The sequence below is a fragment of the Cyprinus carpio genome, chromosome B10 (assembly GCF_018340385.1).
Source record: "Cyprinus carpio isolate SPL01 chromosome B10, ASM1834038v1, whole genome shotgun sequence".
In the NCBI taxonomy this organism is placed as follows: Eukaryota; Metazoa; Chordata; class Actinopteri; order Cypriniformes; family Cyprinidae; genus Cyprinus; species Cyprinus carpio.
This window is the reverse complement of record NC_056606.1, coordinates 10,630,524-10,652,966: the sequence shown is the minus strand read 5'-3', so window position 1 is coordinate 10,652,966 and position 22,443 is coordinate 10,630,524. Positions and strand designations below refer to the sequence as shown.

Here is a 22,443-nt window from a genome sequence, read left to right as displayed (position 1 = left end):
CCTGTATTGTTTTTAAATTGAAACCTGATCTTTAACTGTAGATACAAAAGATTCCTTGTCATTATATCAGAAATTCTGTCTCTGTGAAATTGCTGTGTGATTCTGCCAGTTTCCTGACATTTATTGGGATATAATTTGAAGATATTTTGTACATACTGAGCTTGCTTATTCGAAAACTCTGCACTAGAATGTTGATGAGGAGCATGGCCAGTGTGTGTATGCTTGTGTGTCACGGCCGGGTCATCAATCACCAGCATCATTGATTGAATATTGATCAGCGTGGGCCATATTCAGCATCTCTATCACACGCAGCCTTATCAGCAGACCCACAGTGGCAGAAACCTCTTCTTTCAAGCAAACAATAGAGCAAATCTTATATACTTGTGCCAATTAGAGGAGAATGAGAAGACAATAGGAGCATATGCATCTTATGTACACACACTCTCCCTTGCTGCCTCTCTGTTTCTTTCTCTCCATCTCTCATTCCCCTGCAGAAGAATCCTGATCCAATTTTCACCCGATCAAGGGCTGCTAGAATGGCAGAAATGGCAGCATTAGTTTAAGGTTTGTTCTTGCATCAAAAGCTATTGACAACATAGTTCTTCTGCAGCGTAGACCAACTGGTTATTCATTTATTTACCTTCACCAACATCACTAGCCCCCAAATGCAACATTCTCTCAACCTGCAGTGCCGCTAAGCGAATCTACATTTATATTATGCTGCCAAGCTTCAATTGACTATTGAACTGTTACCATCTTTTTGTTTAGCTGTGCACCTTATTGATTGTATTAAAGGGATTTTTTATTTGGAGTGCAGCTTTGAATGTAGAGAAGTGAGCTTTACGCTTCAATCTGCTTGACAAAACACGTCTGGGTGAAATCAAATTTCCACTGACTTGACCGAGAAGCGGCCCCACCTCTGCTTCTGAAGCACAGTCGTACGTCACGTTTCTTCAGAGTCAAATGCCACATGCCTGAAGGAAATACCAGTGCTTGTACGGCAGAGAATGAATCGTGTTACATTTTTAGGTGAATTTAGGTTTATGATTTGGTTCTGTTAAAATGAAATGCCACATTGCAAGCTCCTTAAACTTTGGCTTTGTCATGACACCCAGTCTTGTTTTCTGTGCATTAGAATCAACACACATAATGTGACTTCTGTGCAGTCTTTGCAGTTTAAAGAGAAGAAAACAAGGCCAAATGCAATTCAGTATGCAAGTACATTTTAGAAAGAAATCAGTAAGCAATGGTGTCATTAACAATATGCAGAAATGATGCACAACACATTGATCAGTTAAAAAAAAAGAGTTAATAATTTAAAGTTAATTTAAATTCATTCAACAAATTTGAATGAAGTCTATACATGAAGTGATCTGAGCTGAATAGCAGAAATGTCTAATATAGTCTATAAAAATAGACTAACAAACCAAACATTTGCCTCATCTGGTGCAAAACAAAGTAAGCAGAATGAGCAAATAAACAGCACTATCAGCAGATGTAATTAACCGTGTGAGTATTCCTCCCAAAATATTTAGAAATATCAATATAAGGCGGCCTTGCAAGCATCACAATAAAAATTAAACAATTTGGGCTATTAAACTGGACGTATCATATAATTAGCATTTCCAATTAAGCATTAATCACATAAACTGACTAAACTAATTGTGGCTGATTTGTTTAATTAGTTCAATTTCATATTCACAGAGAGAGTGATCACTTTTATGTGATAATACAAGAGAAGATTAGAGGTGAGAAGATACTTTTCATTTGAATTTTATGATTATCTATCTATCTGTCTATGCAATGCATATTGTCAGTTAAAAAATTGTTGAGTTAAAAAATAAAATCTGATAAAATTAATTCCGAGTTAATATCCTGCTGAGTAAATATTTTCTAAATAATATAAGAAATTGAAGTAATCACAATATTTTTTAGTAGAATGCTAAATGAAAGACAACCATTTTTTTATAATATCATGCATACTAATTTTTAACATTCAGCATAAATGGGCTTTAGGAAGGAGGTCCTTTGCAAGAGGATCATCATATTTGTGGCTTCTTCGAAAAGTTTGAAAATGCCTGAGAAAGAGTGAACGAGCAAGAAGGAGAGATAGATGAGATAATTACAGTTCCTTCTAATCCTTTGGCTGAAAACTACACTCACATCCCCAACAACATGTCCAAAAGTCCCACACTAAACATCCACCAAATGTTAAACTGAAATGGAGTGAAAGTGCCAAGTCCAGATCCATTAAATCCCTCCCAAACTTGTGAATGATTCTCAGCGCAGCGACTGTGTAGGAATCCCCGTCAGTGAGTGTGTGCTGGACGATTTTTTGATAAGACTCACTAGCAGCGCAGCAGGGCTTGGCACACATAAACATGGGAAGCAATGAGTGTGGAGAGCGTGTACACCTCCACAACACTGTCAGATGCATTAATCACTTACTGTGGAGGAACTGTTTTTCTGGGTTGCTGTGAACAATGGTTTTTGTGTGTTTTTTTAGTGTTGTAGACCCATATTAACACTGAAAAGGCAGCATCAAAGTCCCATCTGAAGAATTCACATACTTTCAATGCAGTCATACGTCTGCATGCATACTGCAGATTCACTGCATTGCTGTCTGTAAAAATACTGCAACCATATACCAGGGCTTGACGCTTACCTAAGTTGAAAAATTTAGGAGCATATTAAAAAAATTTAGGGGTGCAATGCAAATTTTTCACATTTTGTGTTTTAGCTTAATGGGTATATATAGAGAAATTTACAAACATAATTATTTAATTTATCAGAATACAGAAATTACACAATGTTTTTAAATTATGTTGCTTGAGAATCTTTAATAGGCTAATTATGTAATCATTTATGGTCCTATCAAATTGTATGTACATTTGGTATGTGACCCTATCAAATTTTCACAATAGTCGTTGAAGCCTTTATCACGGTATATGGTTTTATCACAATATATAATTTAGTAAGTATAAAAATAAATAAATAAAAGTGTTGTCCTCCTAACATGTTAAATAACTTTATTAAAGATCTTTTACTAAAGACTTTATTAAAAAAAAAAAAATACACAAAAATATACAGTAAACAAGTGTTTCAAGATTAGAGGGCAAAAGATTAGTTCAAACGAATGAAAGAGCAATAGGTAACACTTTACAATAAGGTCCCACTAGTTAACTTTAGTTAAAGCAGGTTAACATTAACTAACAATGTGCAATAGCTAACTGTTGCAGTAGTTAATATTATTTGTTAATATTAATTTATAAAAATACAACTATTCATTAACTTTTTTCTGTCACATATTTGTAATCATCGGAATGTAGGACAATTTTTTGTTTTGTTTTGTTTTATGTGTTTGTAATTGTTTTATTGTGAAACTTTTTGTGGTGCCATTTTGGCCAGGACTCCCTGGAAGAAGAGATTTTGCATCTCAGTAGGACTATCCTGGTAAAATAAAGGATAAATAAAATTGTTAGCTCATTTTAGCTCCATTAAATAATATTAGCAGCATAACTGTTGCATTCAAAAAACGGGACAAAATCAATTAGGCCCAAAATACAGGATGTCCCGGATAATACGGGGTGGTTGGCAACCCTAGAAAGCAGCTGCTTTGTTTACATGGTTACCGGGGTAACGGCTGCATTTCCACCTCCATCAGCGTCCTCTAGTGTCGAATGTGCACTTTCATTCAGTGAGTCTCCTTCACTCTCTCCGCCTTCTCATCTGTACTATTTAAATTAAATCATCGCCTCTTTAAAGTTCAATAATCAAATGAGGCTGTATCGCCGGTTTTCCATAAATAAATTGAAGAAATTCATACATTTGTTACAGGTTACCTTATAAGTTAGGATGTTTAATACATTTTATTCGCACTCATGCTCCTAAATAGATTTTCTAGTTTGCACACATCTATTTTTACAGTGCGAGTGAAATGCTCGCACTGTTGAGCCATGTATATACATAAAACACATACTCACAGATTCCCTTGTGTGTACATGCAATTCATCTTCATAATTATGAAAAAATATGTTCTCTTGTTATGTGGCCCAGATTTGCTTATTATTTCTTATTAGGGAAAAATCTATTTCTGTTCACAGAAGCTGATTCTTTGAACTCTTGTGTAAATAACACATGGAGTTTTTGATGTTTCAAAGTTTACTGTGTGAAAATTCTCTCAGATTAAGCTTAATCACTAATTATTTATCTCTTTCATTCTTATTTATGATTTTTACATGTGGAACTACAGCTGAAAACTGCTAAGAAACTGATATGGCACAAATTAGATATTTAATGTTGCAATTTCTTCACCTAGACAGCAATAAGATTAAACTGAAACTTCAAAAATTATGTTGTCTCATGTTGTCTTATCTAACAGTAGACCTTAACCTTCCCCAGCTCCACCTGTATAAATCTGCTAAGGGGTGATTTCATGTGTGTTATATATGGGGGTTATTTCCTATATGCTCACAGCAGCATGTCTGTGGATGTACTGGCAGTAGCAAGTCTCGGTACTAGTAGGAATTATGCGGCAGCAGTGTAGCAGATCTATTCCGCCAAGACCAAACACATTAACAGTGTCATGTATATTACAGTGATAAAACTCACAAAGGGTCGTCATGACAGAACTCTTAAGTAACTTTTCAACTAGATATCAACTATTAGTCATTAGAGTAGACTGTCTGTTTGATGGTCTCTTAACACACAGTCTACTGACTTTAAGAAACTTTGCAATTACTTACCAACTTATTCTACTAAGCCTAACACTAATCCTAACCTAACAGTCTAATAATACTCTAATGCGAGTTAGTTGAATGTCTAAAGTTGGCTATCGAAATAAAGTGTAACCTGACAAGCTCTTTTATTTTCAAAGTTAAAGCAAGATTCAAACCTGTGATCACTTGCAAAAAGTATTTCTCTAAGCTACATCATTTGAGCTGCTCGAAGACTGAAATTCTAGAATCACTCCTGCGATGGATGCATCATCCGACTGCAATCTACAGCACTTAGTGAATGTATATCTACAAATTAAGGAAGACTGATTTACTGACTCACTGTAATGGACGGGCACATTAACACACTCAAAGAGTACACAGAGTTGCTAAAATGCAAAAGTGCTATTAGCATTAGAAGACCTCCTGTGTATATGGTTTCATCATTGAAGAGCTTTCATCTCTTGAAAAAACACGCATTGCCTGCCATACTTTCATGACTATGACAACCCATTTTGAGAGCTGGCACAGTGAGACATTACCCAGCAGTCTCTGCACAACCCATTTACAAACTGCAGTGAGGCCCATTTATCAGAGACTTTAGCACATGCTCAGATTGTTGCCCATGCAGTTTCAGTAACAATCATTGACTGGAGCATGTTAAATATCTCTTGCGTTCAAAGGAGTTCTTGCTCTCTTTATCTCTGGCAACTAGCGTTTTGTATGCACTAAATGCAAGTAATCTTACTTAAACCTTATATGCAATTACAAGCAACAGATTACTATAGCTTCTTTTATTGGAGAACAAAAAGAGAAGGATCCCAAGGTTATCCGGAGAATGGGTTATGAAAAAATGTTCTTATTTGGAGGTGTAATGGTTGTAAATGAGTTTGAATCCTCTTTTTTAAGTCCCGTAATCTCGCTGTACCTCACACCAATACTGTAAGCTCTGGAAAAGGATAGAATCACTTGAGAAAAATACAGGTGATTAGTCTCCCAATCACTCCCAATCACCAGAGCTGGAGAGGATGAACATGTTATGTTTTCTTGTGTGGGTGAAAATAAGTGAGTAAGAATGAACATAGATGAAACATAAATTTACCACAGATTAACCTATATGGGCTTCTGAAGCTTACCGTCCTCTGTGGGAACGTAGACATTGAGATAAAGGCAGTCCTCGCTCTGGTTCTGTACATAAGCCGCGGCAGCATCCAGGTTGTCGGTGAACCATACGGGAAGCATGATCTCTGGCAGCACCCCGTGGATGTTCTGTGGGCAAACTGGTGCAAACTGGGTAGCGTTACGGATCTCCTGCCAGGATCCTGGTGCCTCCGGGGGCTGGAAGCGCCTCTCGCCTACTGGCGGGGTGGCATAGGGGACGCCCAAGTACTGCTCGACCGGTCCCAGAATCTCATTGTTCAGCTCCTTGCGTACGCCCCGAAGCTTCCCATAGCCTGTGGTGACCATAGGGTGCTTGGCGGCGGTGAGGTCTGCCCGCTGGCAGGAGGACAGCGCCAGGCGAAGTGCCAAGCCCAGCAGCCACACCAGGCAAGTTTCAGATATACGTCGCGGGCAGGAGCGGGCCATCTCCCGCCGCGATCGTGCCATGCCCACCGATGACATGCTTCGGCTGGGGTGAGCAGCGCCCCAGTGATGGGTGATGGATGTGAAACAGACAAGGGCGGAGCGTTTCAAGGCGTCCCAGTGACGGTGAAGTTAAGGGCTTTGTGGAAGCGAGGGTGTGCGTATCCTCAGTGGAGCATAAAAGAGGCCTGCTGACACTGAGCGGCGAAGAACTTCATCCTGATGTTAGTGCAACATGCGCTATTGCGATTTGCTCATTAGTTTCCTACAGGGAGAGAGAGACAGAGGCAGAAAGACAGATATCATTAACTGCTGACAGTAAAACATGCATACCAACACTATCGAACACAATAAAAGGTAATTACAGTATTGCCTGAGGTTTAAAAATCATATCAACCATAAACATGTGAAACATGAATCTAATTAAATATAATTTGCTCCACTGTATATAATCTTTCTCTTAATGTTTGTTTACTATCTTGGTTGAAATATCTCCTTCTCTTTCTGGAGTATTCTCTAAGGCGCATAATTACAGATGCGTATCTGGACCATGGGCCGTTCTCTCCAGCGTGTTGTCACATCGTCAAGAGGTGCGCCACAATGGCACACATTCACGCTCGGGTACTGGGGGGTGTGAAATACTGAATGTGTTGCTTAATTGACTCCCTCGGAGGAGATGACAGCACCAAGTGTGTTCATTTTAAGTTCCCCCCGACGTGCCTTTTCTTGGTTCCTGCCTCCCCTCCATTCCACTTGACTTAGCCGTGCTAGTTTCAATCTCGGTAGAGTAGATGGGGGCATTTGGTGTAATAACTGTCTGCTCCTGACAGACTATGACCCCGCCCCCCCCACCAAGCTAAATACATCTATAGGCGGGAATTAACCACATGACATAATGATCTACGAGGAATGCAAGGGAAGCATTTACAGCCATTTTGGCACAAAAAGACGTTATGAACGGGCACTGGGTACAGAGACCAATTTAAAATAGTCCTATAATGAGACACTTAATTCTGGAGTCATACAGGGTAACAGGAATCAGTGATTCAAGAACGATGATGTCATACGCAATTGGTCCTGGAAACTGCTTCCAGAATGACTAATCTACAGTGGACAGCATGTATCTGTGCTTAAAAATATACGGACACTAGAGGCATCCAGTACCAAGTGGTGTTATTTTAGCACTATTTACAGTAAATACTATTATTAATTAAAATATTGATTTCTATTTAGCTTTCATTTAATTTTATTTACGTTTTAATTTAGTACTTCAGCTTAAACTTATTTCAAATAGTTGCCCTGGCATATACATTTATTACCTTTTCATCTAAAAATTTATATTAACAATTTAAAAGATATGATTTTTAAGCAATTTATATTCACTTAACAATAACAACACTGTTACAAAGAGTATCTAAAACTAAAATCTGATACAAACTACGTGCAATATTTTACTGCAGTGAGATACAGGCAAAGGATAAGATATGTTTAAGCATTTAGGGTCATAAAAAGGGTGAACTAAGTAGGCCTATGTGGAAGCATTGCAGTATTTTTGGATTTTATACACTGATCATAGGGGAGAAATATGTGGTATGGATTTAAATATGGTAAAAAGAGTATTAAACATCCTAAACAGTACTCTTTTACCAGGTAAAGATCATAAATGGTTTAAGCACAACCCAACTGGCACAATAGCCGATGTTGCTCTGGAATGTAGACTCCATTACCGGCTTATTAAATGTCTGTTTGCATTTTAACATGAAAACCAGAGGAAAATGCAAAAATCTGTGGAATAAAAACAAGATAGCTGTGAGTTTTTTTTAAAAAGGCTGTCAGATGGGGTTTAAGGACCAGAAAAAAAAAGTTTGACTGCCAACAGACACAAGTCAATAAAACTTTGAAAAGATGTAGGCTGACTTCTCAACAGCAGAATGCCAATGTGTGTGGGAGTTGTGAGTGTAGTTTGGACACCATGAGGGCTGTAGAACTGCTTTAAAGTGACAACCGTTGGTCCCAGGATCTACATCGACAAAATCGAGAATGAAGTAAATGTCTCCTCACAGGCCCTGAGCAAACTGTTCCATTCTGCTGATCAAAGCCTGGAGACTTTATAGAGAACTAAATGTATGCTAAAGTAAATGTGTGCACAGCCGCAAAGAACACACAGCCAATCTGAACAGCTAAAGAAAAACATGTACGTTTGCACAGGCAAAAAAGAAACCATCTTACAGAAACATCTGGGCAGCATCCTCACAGGAGCTGGAAGATTCTATAAAGAAATCAAGAGTCAAGAGCGGAGACAGAACCATCCAGCGTATGCTGTTCTTCAAGTATTCGGCATCTCCATGGCAACAAAACACAGCTAATCATCCAAAAAGCACCAAACCTAGACACAAAACACCTGGAGTGGAAAATCACCAACTGCAGGAGAACCTGAATAAGGAAAAGGTAAAGGAAGAGGGACACGAGTGAAACACTGGATTTGACGCAACACCAGACCTTCTCATGACCTCGTGTCAAAATCCAGAGCTCAAAACCAAAAGTTCCTGCACTAAAGATAAGCTGAAATGATTTCAGTGACGAAATAGAGTAACAGCATCTAATACCATCAGATTTAGGATCAGAGACACTTGAGACATGCTGATTCCAGGACAATGTTGGATAAATGCAGACATCTGACATCAACAACCCCAAAGTCACTGAATAACACTTCAGCAAGAAGCAAATGCTTTTATGTAAGCATTATATACAGTTAGTAGTCACTTAACAGGCTCCAAGAAATGGACAATTATTAAGATGCCGCCAAGTTGCTGTACTGTTGGTTCTTAGCAGTTGAGTGTAGCGTCTAACTGTTTCATAAGGCGATTCACTCCTATTGGTAGTCATCACTCTTTGTTGCAATATAAACATCTGCTGTCACTAATATAAACTCAGAACTTTCTGAAAATGAGAGACTTCCAATCCAATTCCCTTAGAGCAAACTTGGGTTAAAGGGTTAGTCAACCAAAAATGAAAATTCTGTCATCATTTACTCACCCAAATGTCATTCCAAACCTATACGACCTGTATTTCTTCTGTGAAACACAGAAATCAATGATATTTTGAAACTTCACAGCACAAAAAACCTAACCAAACACCAGAAGAGATCAACTTGGAAAAGTACATGTAAGGAACTTGCAGTATTAAGAAGATCCTGTTTTTGTTTGTGCGTAGATGGGTGTGTTGGAACACCAAAATATCCTAACCTATCAATATTTATGAGACACAATTAAGGCCAAAGATTCACCCTCGCCTGGTGGGGCTGCAATTGAACTTCATAAATATGCAGTTTTTAGTTGACCCCCCACCTTCAAATACACAGCCACACAAACACGCGTATAACCTGCTGAGGTGCTGTTACATCACTGCCAGCGGGTGGTAATAAATCAAGAGCGTATGAAGACAGCAAGAAAAAGACAGCATGCTCTCTCAGCTCCCCAGGTAAAAGGTTTCCGAGCTCATCAAGATCAGGCCCTTGTTATGATATACGCTTAGTAAGCTAGTGAAAATGTCTCCCAGTCATGTGATCAAGATCTCTGACAGGACAAAATGCGCCCTTCAGATATTAAATGGTATGTCAAATTGTGCTAACGGGCGACTGACATGACATGTCAGAAAGTGACAGCAGCATGACATTTTGATATACTTAATGATAAAAAAATAATAAATAATAATAAAAAAAAAACTTTTATCCAGTTCTTTTATTATTACTGTTGCTATTATTACACAGTTTTTATTATGTTTATCATCTTATTATATCAGTCTCATATTAATCAAGACAATATGTGATGCTGTACATATGTTTAAACTATATATATATATATATATATATATATATATATAGTAAATAAAGGAAACTTGTCTAAATGGTCTATATATATATATATATATATATATATAGAAAAAATATATAGAGCCAAAGTCTGCAAATGAGCCATCGTTACAGTAGCATCTAAATGTTTTGATGTTTCATTGATTGTCGTCTATCCTAGAAAAACACCAAAGACTAAAATACTCGATCAATTGGTGAGGACACGCACATATTTCGTTTCCAGTAAGGACACCAGGGAACTTCCTAATGCTGTGGGGGCCGCATGCAATCGGTGATCCAGAACACACAGTTACACAAACACTGTTTCTCTGAGGGGAAGCTTTATTGATAAAACTGGATATGGTCAGTTCATAAATCACTTACAGACAATGTCTTGCGAATGTGTGTTTGTGTATGTGAAATGACCTAGCTGTGTGTAAGAAGCCCACGCGAAGCCCTTGTTGATTAGTTGCGTGTGGGCTAGGTTAGGCCCTAAGGGGCAGCAGTAAGTCTGCGAGTAAAACAATAGGCCCCTCTTCTGCTTCTCATTGAATGAAGCAGTGTGTTCGGAGGAAGTGCAGTCCTACTGGATCTGCCAATAAAGCACTCACTGCTAAAAGGGCATGCAAAGGGACCCTAATCGAGAGGACTGTGTGTTGAAATAACACACCGCTCATTCTCCGCCCACTACAGTAAGTGACTCTGACGCACACTTCCCTTTCGGCTCGGGTCCTTATGCTTGATGCGTTCGGCAGCAGGTTTGGGCTCAGATCCATTTTAGTTCAGCAGATTCAGGAGATTAATGCAACTCTTGAGGTGAGTTCGATAAAAACCTGCGAGGCCCCATTCAGATGATTTAAATTGCAAGCAGAATTTTAGCATTTGCTCAGTCGATATAAAAGTGACCCTGAACTGGCTCAAAGGACAAAGTCACTAATCCAAGGCAATGAGATATAGAGATTCATCCATCTCTCTCCAAAATAATTCTTCTCTAATGACATCATAATGTTATTTTAGTACTGTTTGCCAAGTATTAAACTTAAGCATGAAACTCCTTGTTAAGGCTAATATTACCATTAGAGTAAGATGTGGGATGAACAGTGAGTATTTAACACTAAATTTGAACATACTTAGACATGACATTAGCATGTACATGATAATGAAGCATCTAATATTTAATTATACAGTATATGTATATTCAAAACATATTATATATTACACATAACTATTCTGCTCTACCTGCTCCTATCCAGGCTGCATGGATGGCCAGGGAGTGTTTGCCCAGAACAGAACCATTCCCCCAACCTAAAATGTATACTAATCGTAAGTTATATTGACGATAGTGGTCCTGACAGAATTTAGTTTATTAATAGCATAATGCCAAGTCAAGTAGATAGAAGGAGAGAGTTGTGAAATAATTCTATGGATTATGCATATGCTTTTTTGAAGAAAACTATGAATTCAGGTTGAATGATTGCACTCAATTGGCCTATAGTTTATGATGAATAAACTTGTTTGAAATGTGCTTTTACAGTAATGGATGTAATTCTGAAGGCCTACCTTTAAATTAAATAATTAAATAAATACATAAAAAATAAATGTTTACTTTACGAATTTAAACAAATTACTGTGCCAACAGATACTCTATAACAAATAGACATAACTTCAGCATTCAACATAAAAAAAAGAGAAAAATTAATTCGATCACTTTACCTCGGCAAGGCACCACTTATGATTTCTTCATAAAATGTTAAAAACTATTTATATGATGTGCTCTCTATAATATAATCAACAATCCCATTTTAAGAGCCTTTTATCTTTTCAATCCTTTATCTAAACATTATCCATTTACCAGCTGTAAAATCCAAACTAGGTCTGACCTCTGTCATCCACAAACAACCTCGGATAACAACCGCTGTCTCAGTCTTCACAATTTAGCACTGCTTCGCTACATGATCCTGTAACGGCTCCAACCTTCTCCATCAGTCTAAAGTCGTTACTATCACCTCCAGGTGTGACCTCCTGCCCTGAGCCATCAGCCGCTGCTGTACATCATCTACAATCTCCTGCCGAGGATCTGGCACCGCCTAAACCAAACAATACCCTGGAGGAAACAGCAACGATTCTGACAACTGCAGGGGGACAGTCAAGTGCCAATTAGTGACATGGAGTGAATATGGAAAGTGCTTTTTTAGCTACATGTAGATTTCTTTATAGTGCAAGGCTCCAGCGATTATGACACAAATCAATCAGGCAGCACATCTCATCAAACACATTCATCATAAACTAATCAAGTGAATGGGAATTACTAAGTATTGTTCAGTTTAGGGTCGCTTATTAGAACAGAAAGCAGCAGGGTATCGTTGTGAAGTCCGGTTAATTTCCATGAAATGGTTGAAAGAAATTATTATTTTAATTTGAGTTAGCAGTCAAGGCATTCATAGAACTCTCCAAGTTGTAGTTTACATGTAGCTAAATAAAAATAAAAAAGGAAATAGTTCTGTTTGTCTCCATTACTTTGAATAAATTGCGAGTAGTTGACTCATAAAGTGTCATCAATATCAATATTTTTTCTTCAGTAGTTAATTGTAAATGGTCCTGCGATGTGTGACTGCAAACTAAGTAAACGTAGTTAATATAATCTCAGAATTATAGTAGCTGCTTGCATAATAATTACAAAAATGAAAAACAATGAAAACATGAAAAAAATGACTAAAACATCAACTTTATTTTCATGTCAACTTTGATTCTCAACAGATTTTTTTCAGATCCTGACTTATGTTCCTAACAAGAGCTGTCATGATAATAGAATTTCAATACAAAAAGAAAAGAATTCATGATAACAATATTATTGTAATATTTGCAGGAATTTGGATGAATAATGTTATCTGTTAAATTCATTTTTGACTTTGTTAATTTAGTGTTTTCTCTTTTTGGGCTAATAAATCACATTAGAAATGAGTGTAACTGTAAAAAAGCAAACAAACAGAACTTCTCGCAGACTAGGGCTTCTAAGAAAAAATTCTAATTAAAAAACATACTATGTTGGATTGTCAGCCATTGCTGGGTTATTTACTATATTATGTAGTAGTAATATGATTAACACTTAATTTCACAGTTATCCCCTAGTGAAAAATAAATATACTCTACTAAAATGTATTTGAAACCAATTTATTTCATGCTACAGTAAGTATACTACAAAAACAATACATACTTATGTACTTATAAAAATACCTTGCAATTGTAATATTAAAGTGCTGAATTGTACTAAATTGAACTACAAAACTAATTTTGTACTTAATGCACTTCAGTGCACAAGTAATGCTGAAGTCTAACTAAAGAAATGTATATAAAATTTATACTAAAGTATATTTGATTGATTTAAAGTGGAACTACTCTCGTGAACGCATGTTGAAGACTGACACGGAAGAGAAAATACTGTTGAAAAAGTCATTAGTTTTGTTTTCCTTGCGCACAAAAAGTATTCTTGTAGCTTCGAAATATTATGGTTGAGCCACTGATGTCACATGGACTATTTTAACAATGTCCCTACTACCTTTCTGGGCCTTGAATGTGTCAGTTGCATTGCTGTCTATGCAGGATCAGAAAGCTCTCAGATTTCATCAAGAATATTTGTGTTCTGAAGATGAACGAAGGTCTTATGGGTTTGAAACCACATGAGAGTGAATAAGGTTTCATTTCTTGGTGAACTATCCCTTTAAGAAATGTGCGTAAGTTTAATTCTAATTTTTATATCAGTAAGTCTCAAGTGATATATCAGTAAATACTTTAATAGATTTGAACTCCTTTTAGTATGTAATAAATATATTTTAAATACATTACTTTTTTACAAGGGTCGTCAGAGCCTATTTTGTGCCCCGAATATATCACCCACCTCGGACACTGAGGTAAACATCACAGTCATTCAAAGTGAATAATGAGAAGCCTTGAGCTAGAGTACTGAAGGACTGAGATGAAGTCTCTAATAAAGACATGCAGCTCTCATGGCCTGTACATTAGTAGCCAATAACGCAGCCTGGCTCCTGTCTGGCGGAGCGGGGGTCTAAAAGCCCTTGAGCGCAGCAATGACCACACATGCGATCTCAAACACATATGGATTGTTCCGGAGCATTTTGTAATAATGAGCCATTCCTCTCTCATGAACGTGATATCTGGCATTAATTCATCTGTGCTGGGAATCTCGGCGTGAATGGCGCTGAGCGGGGCCAGGTCCATCTGTGCACACGGTGCCCACAGCCTTGTCTAACTTTGTGTCAGCAAGGAGTGCCCACAGCACCTTCTGTCCTGCTGTCACAGCAGAGAGGAGAGTTGTTTGATGGAGTAATGGCCCTCTGGACAGACGCGGGGGTGCGTTCAGCCGGACGAATGGTCAGAGCCAAGTGTGAAAAGGCACATCGGAGCGGTGGCATTTGAACAAATGGGCCACCACGAGACCCTGATGTCCCGCCACTGGCGCTGTAGACATGACTTCTGGCCAGGCTGTCAGACTCAGCTAGTCCACCGGGGTATGTCAGTGGTTAACTAAGCATAGGACACACTAGAAGACACATGGGATTATTTGTGCAAAGTTAGCTGTCATGTCAACATGGGAAAAATAACTCTGTGTTCGGAAAAAGCATCCTAACATATGTCCAAACATAATCCAGCACAATTCTCAAGTAAACTGAGTGCACATACAAATGACACTGCTAACAGCAATGTTGGCAAGTCGCTAACTAAAGGTTACTTCACATTGCACCGACAGACGCAGAGAAATCACCAAATGACAGTACGTCACTTTTCAGATCACGACCCGACAAATGGCAACTGAACATGTTTAATCACAAAAATAATCACAAACTAACGCCAATGTTGGTGCAGTCTGAATTAGCCTTAAAAGTCCTTAGTAGTAGCTCAGCTGTCAACAAAATGACAAAAAAAAGTGTTGCCAAATTTACTGCCGTTCAGCGAATGTTTATTCAGCGAAATCCAGTCATTTCAACAAAATTCCAAGCATTTAGGAATTTTACAGAAGGGTGAAATATTTCCTCACATAGATTTCACCTCAGGTTCACGTCAGTTTTGCAGGTCTGACTTTTAATCTGCATTGACCAACAGAAAGCTTCTTGGTTTGAAAGTGACTTGTGGACCTTTTCTTGCCCACAAAATGTTGCTAACGTGGCCGTACCGTAAACTTTGCTTGAAACAGATATTGCGACTGACTGTATTCTAACATTGTGACATATTTCAAGGAGAAATGGAATACTGAATGAGAAAAAAACCTTCTCACCATCTGTATCTCACAGCAGACTGACGATGTTGGTAAGTGGTTAAAGATGTTCTGGCCAAATTGTTCTTCACAGTAATGTGCGCTAACAAATTAAAATGGGTCCGTTTTGATTTTGTGGAGAACAGGGATGTCACTAGACCCTTTTTACTGAGCCTCAGTGAAATCCCTCTGAACCCCAGTACAACATTACTAATAAATTCTCATATGTCAATGGGATTCATATAAACTAACCTGAGAATAGTTTTCTATGGAGGCCCAGTAGTGCATAACACAATGAAATCACCACAACACAACGAAATTAGCACAACATGACTGAAAAGACACAACAGAATCTCCCGCTCCTTTTCTTGGCCACTATAGAGGATCCCTTATGAAAAAGAAGTTTATTCAAGTGTGCTATTATATTAGTATAATTCTTTTAAACCAAAAATAGGAAAGTAAACTTTCAGTATACTTTTTATGTACTTCTCAGAAATGTGCTTTATGTACTTCTCAAAAATATACTTAAAATTAGATTTAAGTACACTTGGCTTATACTTAGAAAAAGTCTAAATATATTTAAGCTATATTTGTGCTCACTAGAATCCATGTTTTCATTATAATACGTTAGGGGGTGCTATTAAATATCTTCTGTACAGAATTTACAAAACACAAGCGAAGAAGAAACCGAATAAACAGATGTTTCCACATGTAATCCAACATGATCATCAGACATAAAAAAGCATTAAAAAATGTGTAACAATGTGTAACGTTATCATTCTGAATCCATTTCAGTCTTTTTTTCTGCTTTTTGTTCAAACTGTTGTTTATTTATTTTTTTATTTATGAAACTTACATTCAAGTGTTTATAAAAAAAGAATGCATGAAGCTTGAATAAAATGTTTTTGTTTACAAGCAGATATCCTATTCTTTCTTTTCATGTTTTGTATGTTCAGATATTCATATAACAAAATACATACAAATTAATTCCTAAAGTTACATAGTAGTATACTTAAAAGTATGATGTAAAGTTCACTTAAAGAAAACTTACGAGTATTAGGGGTGTTGTAATAGTTTCTACGATGCATAGCGATGCAGACGAGGACGATTTGGTATCAGTTCAGTAATAGACCATAACCGATTATAACATAGGCTACTGACGCTTTTTTTTGGCATCATTTGTCGCATACGTGCTTTGTCTTGGTAGCATACATCATTTCGGCTTTTATGAACAACCTGGTAAGAATGACCTGGAGAAGACACACGCTGTGTGTAAATCATGTAAAGCACAATAAAATATGCACGGGGTAATACCACAAACTTGAGAAACCACGTCAGGTACAGTTTATTTATTGACAAAATTGTCTACATGTGAAGTAAAATTGAAAATTGAGGATGCAGTGCATCGTCAATGCATTGTGATGCATCATTATATCGAATTGAACCGAATCAATGACATGATAATCGTAATCGAACCAAACCGTGAGACCACTGTAGGTTCACACCCCTAATGAGTATACTTGCAGTATACAAACTAGTAGTTTAGTGAGACTATACTTCAAAGTGTATTAGTAAAACTATCAGTATACCTATAAGTTCACTTTTAGTATAGTTGCAGTACAAACTTAAAACATAAATGTAAACTAGTTGTGTACTCAAAGTTTACTACTGTTATACTTTAAAGTTTAAAAGTATAATTTTATATACTAGAAAGTGGGCCAATTTAGTCCCAATGAGTATTGAAATAGTATACTACTAGTACACTGATATTTGTATGCTTACTACATAAAGTATACTTAAAAATATACTTGAGCTTTACTTAAGTATACTTAATAAAATAAACTTGAAGTACACTTCTTTTTGGTAAGGGATGTGTTAAGGCTAAGCACTTTATACCAGAGGTAATGGCTTAATTAAATTTTACTGTAGTACCAAATATTTATTTATTTATTTATTTATTTTAACATTAGCCAATTCATTTGTATGTCCATGCAAATATCAAGTGTCATTTAAAAAGCAGTTAAAGCTTTTTAAAATTAGTAATATTGTAAGACCATTAATTGTTATAGACCAAATTTTAGCTTTAAAGCATCTATTACGTGGCCAGGAGAAACAGCATTGTGAAATTAATTTAGCAGTAATAATATGTCCTAAGTTCATATTGTAATCTATTTCGAAATGTAAATTAATCCTATGATATCAAAATCTGAATAATTCCAAACTTTTGACCAATAGTGTATGTGCTACCTTTTTAATGCCTCCAATTTCACATTGTATTGCGCATGCAGCTTTACTGCCAAGTGAGCTGAAGCAATAAACAAACGTGCCCTCATAAATGTCCTCTCCCATATTGGACAATACTTGAAAGATGAAAAAGCAGCCTAAAACAGATTAAAAGTCATTTATTTGAGTCAATTGATTATAGCAGAATACTTAGCTAAATGCTGCAGTTCATCATGTTTTCAACTCAGTTATAATTTTTATTTATTTATTCAAAACCCCTCACATTGTGTGTGTCAAAATTTGACTCAGATTAAGTTAGAAAATATAAGTTATGTTTAAAAAGATAGTTAGCTGCTGTTTATTAGCAGCTTATAGTATCCCTTTTCAAAAAGGCAGTTTAGTTCCTTTAAATGATGAGCACCATGCAACTTGGCAAGCTAGTTAATAGTAGCTTCCCGAACGCTGGCTTACAGTAATATCTAGTATGGGGTAATTCCACTTTTTAAATGATATTCTTTATTAATCTATTCATAGTTAATCCACTCCAAACTGTAATACCCTGACTGAGGGAAGTCTGGAATGATTTGCAGCTAAATCTATTCTTAGCTGATCTGTTCTTGACAGCGCCATTGGAGCTGGAGGTTAAGCTGTCCGTGAGAACAATCATTTTAGAATGGGAGTTCATGTTTCTGTGTTAATTTCAGGATGACCCAATAATTACTCTGAGACATTGCACTGTCATCATCTGTGAGTTCAGAGCCTTAGCCCACAATTCCCTCTGTTCAGCCTGCTAAAAATATGTGCGAGTATTTTTGTGTGTGCGAGACAGAGCTATTCATAGGGGTCTAGCTGAGTCCAGCTTAACTGTGATAACACTAAACTGTTTCCCTACAACCCAAATAACAAGAGAGCAAGTTTCTGGCCACAAAGAAGATAAACGAAGATGGATCAGGCTGTGTTTGAAATGGCATACTACCATACTGCTCATACTATTTCTGCAGTAAGCAAATTTCTGAAATGAATGAATGACCTACTACATTCCCCAAAAAGTGAAGCATGCTACTACTAAGCGGAGCACTGTATCCCACAATGCAATGCGCTCCAGCTGACCTTTGATTTCCTGTCCTAATGCAATCATAAATAATATTAACAGCAATTATTATTTATTTAGATTTTTATATGTAATATCCTTTATATTTAACCAGTATATTTATTTTAATGAATATATATATACACACACATATATATATATATATATATACACACACACATATATATATATATATATATATATATATATATATATATATACAGTATATATATATATATATATATATATATATATATATATATATATATATATATATATATATATATATATATATATATGCAGTAAACAGTAACACAGTATGCGTGTGTTGTGTGAGTATTCAGCCTGCTAAATATATATATTTTGCATATTTTTTGCTCATTATGATTTTTTTCCGTCGATACTGAAACACACATGAACTACAAAACTTATTTTACCTAATGAATAAGAGTTTAGCTTCAAAATGGCAACATCAAAAATATAAAAATTTTTATATTTCACACATAAAAAAGAGATAAGCCCAACCTCATCTTATTCACCACAAAAAATTATTATTATTATTTGTTTGTTTGTTTATAGCTAAGCCTATATTATTATATACTGGAATTACATTTATCCATTAGAATTATATATTTTTAATTCTAGTTCTGTTCTCATAGTTAAATGTAAAGTATTTGTTTTAAATTGAGGGGAACTAAAAAATATCCTGTTGGTACATTATAACATTATTAGACCTGGATGTAATAAAATGTGACTTATACATGACATTTTTTTCCTCTCAAAAACATACTTTTTTGTGTGTGTTTTTTAAAAAACATGCAGCAAATGAAAATAGGTGATTAATCGGTTAAAATTTGTTACTGTGGGTTAACAAATTCATTGGTTAAGTTTTGTTACTGTGGGTTAATCTAGACTATGTTGTTAACTATATACATGTTTCGTGTTTGTGTTTATCCCATTTTTTTCCATTGCATCTGAAAATTACTTTAAGAAACAAAAAAGCCTCCTCCCTCCTAAAAATTGTGCATGCCCATTCACTTTGTGCACTCTGGCACAGAACCTGGCTCCCGCGTTGCTCATATGTAGACAATTTAAAAAATGTTTGATATATAACGGTTGCTGTCCCATTTTATACAGGAATTGTCCATTTTAAAAACAATCATATTATATAGTTAGCTTCATGGTGACATGCAATCAAGGTCTTCGGTTACTATACAAGATACAAGTTCATTTAGGCTATTTAACATGCACTGTAACATTTTCACCCAGTTCAACTTATAAACTCCTTAATAAAATCGATTTTAAAGTCAGTTTAATAGTATTGAGATTCAAGTTAAATCTAATCTAAATTGTAATGAAGAAAAAATATGTAGACAAATAAGAATAAATGTTGTGTGTCACACTCAGCTTCATGCGTGCCACGCAAATCTTGCACTCTGATATTTTAAGGAATAGAATACACTCCTGCATTTAAATGTGGCTGCAATTTTTTTTGAGTTTTAATTAAATTGTATGAAAGCAAGTAAAGAAGGCTCCCTTTAAAATCACTGAAGTTGTCAATTAATGAAGCTCTTTTTTTACATCGTGTGCACTTTGTTGATTATAATGAGAGAACTTGAGTTTAAACGTGAGGACATTTTATTAATCCATCCATTCTTTTCAGTTTCAGTGATTTAGCTATCGTGGCCAGGTTTAATTTATTCCTATCTTGATTTAGTTTGGCCTAAATAATGGAAGCAAAATTATTCAGAGCCTCACGTTTTAATAAAATAATGGAAAAAAATGATAAAACAGGCAACAATTTTTTGTACAGACGGATATCTTTTCCCCAAGTAGTTATCTATCTGTCAAAATAAATGACAGGTAACGAATAACAAAGTATATGCGTGTTTTATTCTGTTTTATTGGTTCTAAGAAACGAACATAACTTATTAAGTAGGCTACTAAAGTTTCATCTCTGAATATTAAATATTTTAAATACAGTGTTTTTCTTTCATTTTCCTCTGACAGCAGCCGTCAAATGTAACACACCAGCGTGGCAAAGTTGACGGCTATTTGCGAAAATGTGCTTTGATGCGTTTGTTTGATAACTTGTGGTTAAAGCGCCACTCAGCAGTCAAAAGCTGCAAATGCACTTTGCAAACACATCGGCGGCGGCGCTCGCGGTGGTAGAAAGCACACTCTGGTTGGCCACCTACTGTATGTATAAATCCCAAATTAACCCCCAAAATAGTGCAATAACCATCTCAGAAATAAACATAATTTCATATATATAATCTGAGAGAGTTATTACACTATTTTTGGGGATAACACACTATTTTATTAATGAAAATGGTTAACTTGTGTGTATGTAAGCAGTATATATAATAATATAAATACTCTAAATATAATATGTCGAGTATATTGTGCAATAAACAGTATGCTGGTATTTTATTCTACGCAAAGTCTGTGTGCACACTTTGGTTTTATTTCCCAAAATGCACCCCCCCCCAGGTCACAGCATGATAAAAAACAATCAACTAAACAAACTCATGAATAATCAAATAAAAGTCATTAAAGAAGGCTTTAACGAAGCAGGAGGAGAAGCTATTGATGAATGACTGAAGGAGACTCAGGACACGACCCAGCAGGAAGACAGATAGGTGTAAAAAACAAAAAGATAAAAAAACACACATCTCAACCTCTGTTTGGTCAGACAATCAAAACATCACCATGGAAACCAGCATCCTTTTAGAGGAAAACACACAGATAAATATAAAGCTGATTACGTTTAGGTTTCTACTGATACATTTGTTAATTTCCTAATTTAATTTCACCTTTACATTTTACCTAATGTGCTAAAAGAGTTCAGTGAGGACAGTTAAGTTAATAAACTGTATGTTTTCCATTAGTCAGTCTGGTCTGTAACGCCTACCCTACAGCTGACTGCCGTGACTCATGGCTTATTCACAGCACTGCCTTTTAGTTTATTAAGTCCTTTTACACCAATTTGTTTCAATCCCACCTTTTTACACCACATGAGGACAAACTGTCCTGTTTCGTTGTGTGGGTTGTGTGTGAGCGCTTGTGTGTGTGTGTGTTTGTGTGTGTGTGTGTGTGAGAGAGAGAGAGGGAGAGAGAGAGGGAGAGAGAGAGAGAGAGAGAGAGAGAGAGAGAATAGATGTCACACTCACTCCCCGAAGCAGCATCTGCTTTCGTGGTACTGTGCATGAATGTTTTCAGCTAATATTGTAACAATTAAATACAATTAAATAATAAAATGAAAGTTATACAAATAACTGAATTTTGAAAAAAAAAAAAAAAAAATGTCCCAGTCACATTTTCTTGGTAAAATAAACATTACTTACACTATCAGATCAAAGAAAAAAAATAACAATTTTTTTTTACATTAACAATGTAATCAATATTCTATTTATTAAGGCCAAGTATTAATTTAATCAAGTTAGTGTTTTTAGGCCTTTTACATTTATTCCAAAATAATAACTCAAGGCAGTAACAATTTAAACGATATACTTTACTTCTTTATACTTTACGATAACTTATGTTCGGCTATTCTTTTTTAATATTTAACTTTTAACTATTTTTGAATTTTTTGGATCATCACTCATCAAAGCACTATTTTATTTAAAACTTTACTTTAGATTTCGCCAAACTGATTACTAAAAACTCAGATCATGTTTTCAGGCCATTTCTAATCTGATCTTGATGTAAC

The 22,443-nt window shown here is 36.0% G+C and overlaps 1 protein-coding gene across 1 annotated transcript in view; it reads right to left on the bottom strand.

Moving 5' to 3' along the window:
* LOC109085453 (neuroligin-2-like) overlaps positions 1-22,443 on the bottom strand; it is a 79,984-nt gene that overhangs the window by 45,422 nt on the left and 12,119 nt on the right. The window contains exon 2 of the mRNA XM_042732469.1: positions 5,852-6,564. Coding sequence (XP_042588403.1) covers positions 5,852-6,338 — 487 coding nt within the window. The 5' untranslated portion in view covers positions 6,339-6,564. The remainder of the gene's footprint in view (positions 1-5,851; positions 6,565-22,443) is intronic.